Here is a 3,819-nt window from a genome sequence, read left to right as displayed (position 1 = left end):
TCTTTGAATAAGCACAAGGCTGGACTCTCTACCAAGGGCTTCTGTCATAGACATGGTGTCGACAACGGCAAGAGGTTTGTACAAGGATTGTTACAATGATGACCATCCAAACAAAAATGCACTTTCTACCTTGTTTGAAGCTTCTTCATGTAGTAAGAACATCATCCTTGGGCTCACTCGAAAGAAATCGCTTCATAATATTAATTCTACATTCTAGGTTTTTGCCCTTGTATTTAAAAATTATCCTCCCTTAGAGAGCTATATTCTAGATATATATAGAAACATGGCAAAGCTCTGAAGATTCCATAATTTTTTTACCATCAATATCAACATCAAATTGTGGGATGAGACTAAAAACCTTATCTGTATTGTAAAAAGTTCCATCATAGGAGGGAAAGGTAATGCTTTTTCCTTTTGTTTGAGCTTCTTCAAGTGGTACGCTCTTTTCCAAGCAACATGAGAACAAGAATTTTCTTTATGCTTATGCTTCTTTAAAAAAAAATTGTCTCCTCAAAGATGGTTACATAGGCTACTTCTGAAGATTAGCATGTTGCATCATAGGACCACAATCTACTCTGACAACTAGTGTTTTGTAGCAATTGCAAGGAACCCTCTTCCTCATGCGGAGACCAAACATATAGAGATTTAGTACCATTATGTTCATGACAAGACCAAGGATGACGGATGGAATCAACTATTATTATGTTTGTGAGACATGAAAAGATGGATCTATTCAACTAGAGTATGTTTAGATGTCTAGCAACCCTATTCACCAAATCTCTACCATATACAACATAATCCTCTCATGCTAGCTCCCATGGATTGGTTTTTCAGGATCCCTTAGCTTTAGAAAGTTTTTTGTGACAAAAAATCCAAGATCTTAAGAGTCAAATACCACCATCATGGTCGATTTCCAAATGCCAAAGTTGTCGCCATTCAATTTGGTGGTAAATGATGAAAGTGTAGGTATCTTGACTGGTTTATTACTTATGTTGGGTAGAATTGGGACTAGTCTTAACACTCTGCATTGGGGTGGGTGCTTCATCATGAACTTTCTCTCATCGCACTTCTCCATCATGGACCGAGTTCACATCAAAATCACTCAGCTTTAATGTATTAAAGAACTTGGGTATGAGATGATGCTAGGTCAAGTGGTGGATGAAAGAAACCCTTCAATCATCTTACTACATCCAAAATCAACCCTTATTTTCAAATGAGCAAAAAATAGTAGAAAATTGCAAATCATCTCCTTAAACTTGCATAGTCACCAATGTGACTCAAGAGCATGTTGTGTCTCTAATACGATGTCAAAGGTGCAGTGCAAAAGGGGGAATAATTTGGTGATGATCTCAGGCCTAGCAGCAAAAAAAATAAAATTATTGCGAGATTGAGTAGCAAATGGAAAACCTACTGCTAATAAAACGTGATAACTCACTAAAGTGATATATTGTCCACATTTGATGAGCAAAACTATAGAGAACTATAAAATTTCACCCTAGGAAACTTTGGAGACAAAGGTCCCACCTCAAGGTAGCCTGTCAGGTGGGCAACACTATGAAATGCATCACCAAAAAAGTATGTCTAGCTTACATAAGATTGAGCACAACCACAAAATAGCCCCCATTCACTAAAGATAACATGAATATAAAACTCTCACATAAAAACTTATTATGAGGTCACTCAATGCTTGATGGGAAATCGTTAGTGTAAAGAGGTAGCATTGATTAATGCTCATTAAAGTAAAACTAGCGGGGTTTCTTGCTCGTGATACTTTGAAGATTTGTATGTTTTTTCTCTATAGCTAACCGTTGAGTAATTCTCTTTCTTCATCACTACTTTGAATTTCCTATTTGTGATTACTCTTGCATTGTTTGCATTTAACTCAACTTATGGTAGTGGTATCTTGATTATTGTGTTGTAAAGAAGGTAGAAACTAGGAAGAGTCATAGTCACTTTTGATACATGCATTTACTCACACTACACCATGAAAAAAAGAAGCCTTCATAAATTCAAGATGATTGCTTCTTTACATGGCAAGCCAAATTCAAAGGATAATTCATGAAGAGAAACATAAGAATATATGAAGCATAGTAAACTCAAGTCAACAGGACATAATCTACACCTAGGATGTTTATAGCATTGCTTGAATCCTAATAAGAGCAAGCCCTAGGCCTCATTGCATCACTCAATTTAGGTACAAGTGCACCTCTTCACCTATTACTCCATGAATGCCAAGGCCCATCATATAAACTGTTGTTGTCCGAATGGACCAAATTGAGTAGGTAGATGTGAACACTTGTTGATTCTTAGAGCTAATTCTCTTACTTGCATACGATGATGAGCAGGCGAGGTGGAAAAGGAAAATGGGTAGCCCGTGCCAGGTTTGGAAAGAAAGAGTACTACTTGGGAAGTTTCGGTAAGGCTTTCAATTCTGCAATCACAAGAAGATTTAGAGATATTCTCATGTAGGAAACCGGAGTCTTTTTCAGTGTTTTTCATACCATGCATAACATCATGAGCGTCTACTCGAAAGGCATCACATACCTAGCTAGGTACGATTAAGGGCAGGGGACCCCCCCCCCCCCCCCCCCCCCCCCCCAACCAGGCTGGTGGTCCCCTACCCCCAATCGTACCTAGCTAGGTATGCGGTGCCTCCCTCACAAAAACTCATGATGTTAAGTCACAACGTGGGAATTATTGTGAGAATTTTCCTAAAACTTCCTGTGTTAATTAATGAGCTCGTAACACTGAGAAAAAGAAAGTTGCACCACTCGATTTTCTTAAAAATCCCAGAAAATGACTATACATACGCAAAGAAATGAAGTCTGACATGCTCCTCATTAATGTTTTGTCATAATGCAGACACAGAAGAAGAAGCTGCCCAACAATATGACATTGCCATAATCCACCAGAAAGGCTCGGATGCACCGACAAACTTCGATGTTAGCAGATATGATGTGAACAAGATACGTTCAAGCCCTTCAATTCCCAAGATCACTAAAGATACGCCATTGGAGACGTAATTTAAATCCCGCTCTGAGAATGATCCTGGCTTAAATCCCAATCAACATTCATCTTGTTTACAGACAGGGAGCAGATTTGAACTGGACCCCGCTAGAGCTAGCATCTCTTTGCGATACACAATACAACCAGGGGGCAGTCACGAGCATGAGGTTGCCCGGGCTAAACGTTCGGTACTCAATTGTGCAGTTGGTGACGGAGGCCGGGCTGAACGTTCTGGCTTTGTGAGTAATGAGGATGAGGTTGCCCTGGGGCAGAATGCAGTACTCAATTGTACAGTTGGTGACGGAGGCTATATTGGTTCACTCATTACCTCAGTTCAGATGAGTTAATTGGAGCATCTTTTGCAGCAAGAAATTCTTTCCAGAACCAAGAACTAGAGGCCTATTTTACCTGTCGAACTGATTTCTAATATGGATCCTAAGATTCTTTGGCCGTTGCATCGCTTGTGACGGGTTATTAATTTTCTTTTGAACAGTGTTAGAAATTGAGGTATCCATGTTAATTTTCTGCAACTACTTTCTCTTGGTTTGACGATACTGACTTGAGTCAGACAGAGGACATAGATTAAGAGAATTGCTTCTTAATGCCCTGATCATCGAGCATGTGAGAAAACTAAAAAGACCGTCGAATTAATGATCTATTAGAGCGAAAACTAGACCGACTGCAAGCAGCCCCATTTGAGCCCTCACTGGCTGCATATCCGTGAACTAGAGAAGTCCTTGCAGGAGGAGCAAAAGAGGGTTGAGAAAGAATTCACAAGGGCATACAGAATTTGATCTCTTGTTTCCCTACTTA

At 39.5% G+C, this 3,819-nt stretch overlaps 1 protein-coding gene across 1 annotated transcript; it reads left to right on the top strand.

Moving 5' to 3' along the window:
- The first annotated feature begins 2,334 nt into the window (after nucleotides 1–2,334).
- Nucleotides 2,335–3,353, top strand: LOC147440380 (pathogenesis-related genes transcriptional activator PTI6-like). Its single transcript, XM_086483295.1, has 3 exons — nucleotides 2,335–2,416; nucleotides 2,863–2,942; nucleotides 3,087–3,353. The coding sequence occupies exons 1-3, from the start codon at nucleotides 2,335–2,337 to the stop codon at nucleotides 3,351–3,353; spliced, it is 429 nt and encodes a 142-aa protein (XP_086339421.1).
- The last annotated feature ends 466 nt before the right edge of the window (nucleotides 3,354–3,819 follow it).

The sequence above is a fragment of the Adiantum capillus-veneris genome, chromosome 15, assembly GCF_014529385.1.
Source record: "Adiantum capillus-veneris isolate H3 chromosome 15, ASM1452938v2, whole genome shotgun sequence".
NCBI classification, from domain to species: domain Eukaryota; kingdom Viridiplantae; phylum Streptophyta; class Polypodiopsida; order Polypodiales; family Pteridaceae; genus Adiantum; species Adiantum capillus-veneris.
The sequence above is the reverse complement of the archived record's forward strand: the minus strand, read 5'-3'. Positions and strand labels throughout refer to the sequence as shown.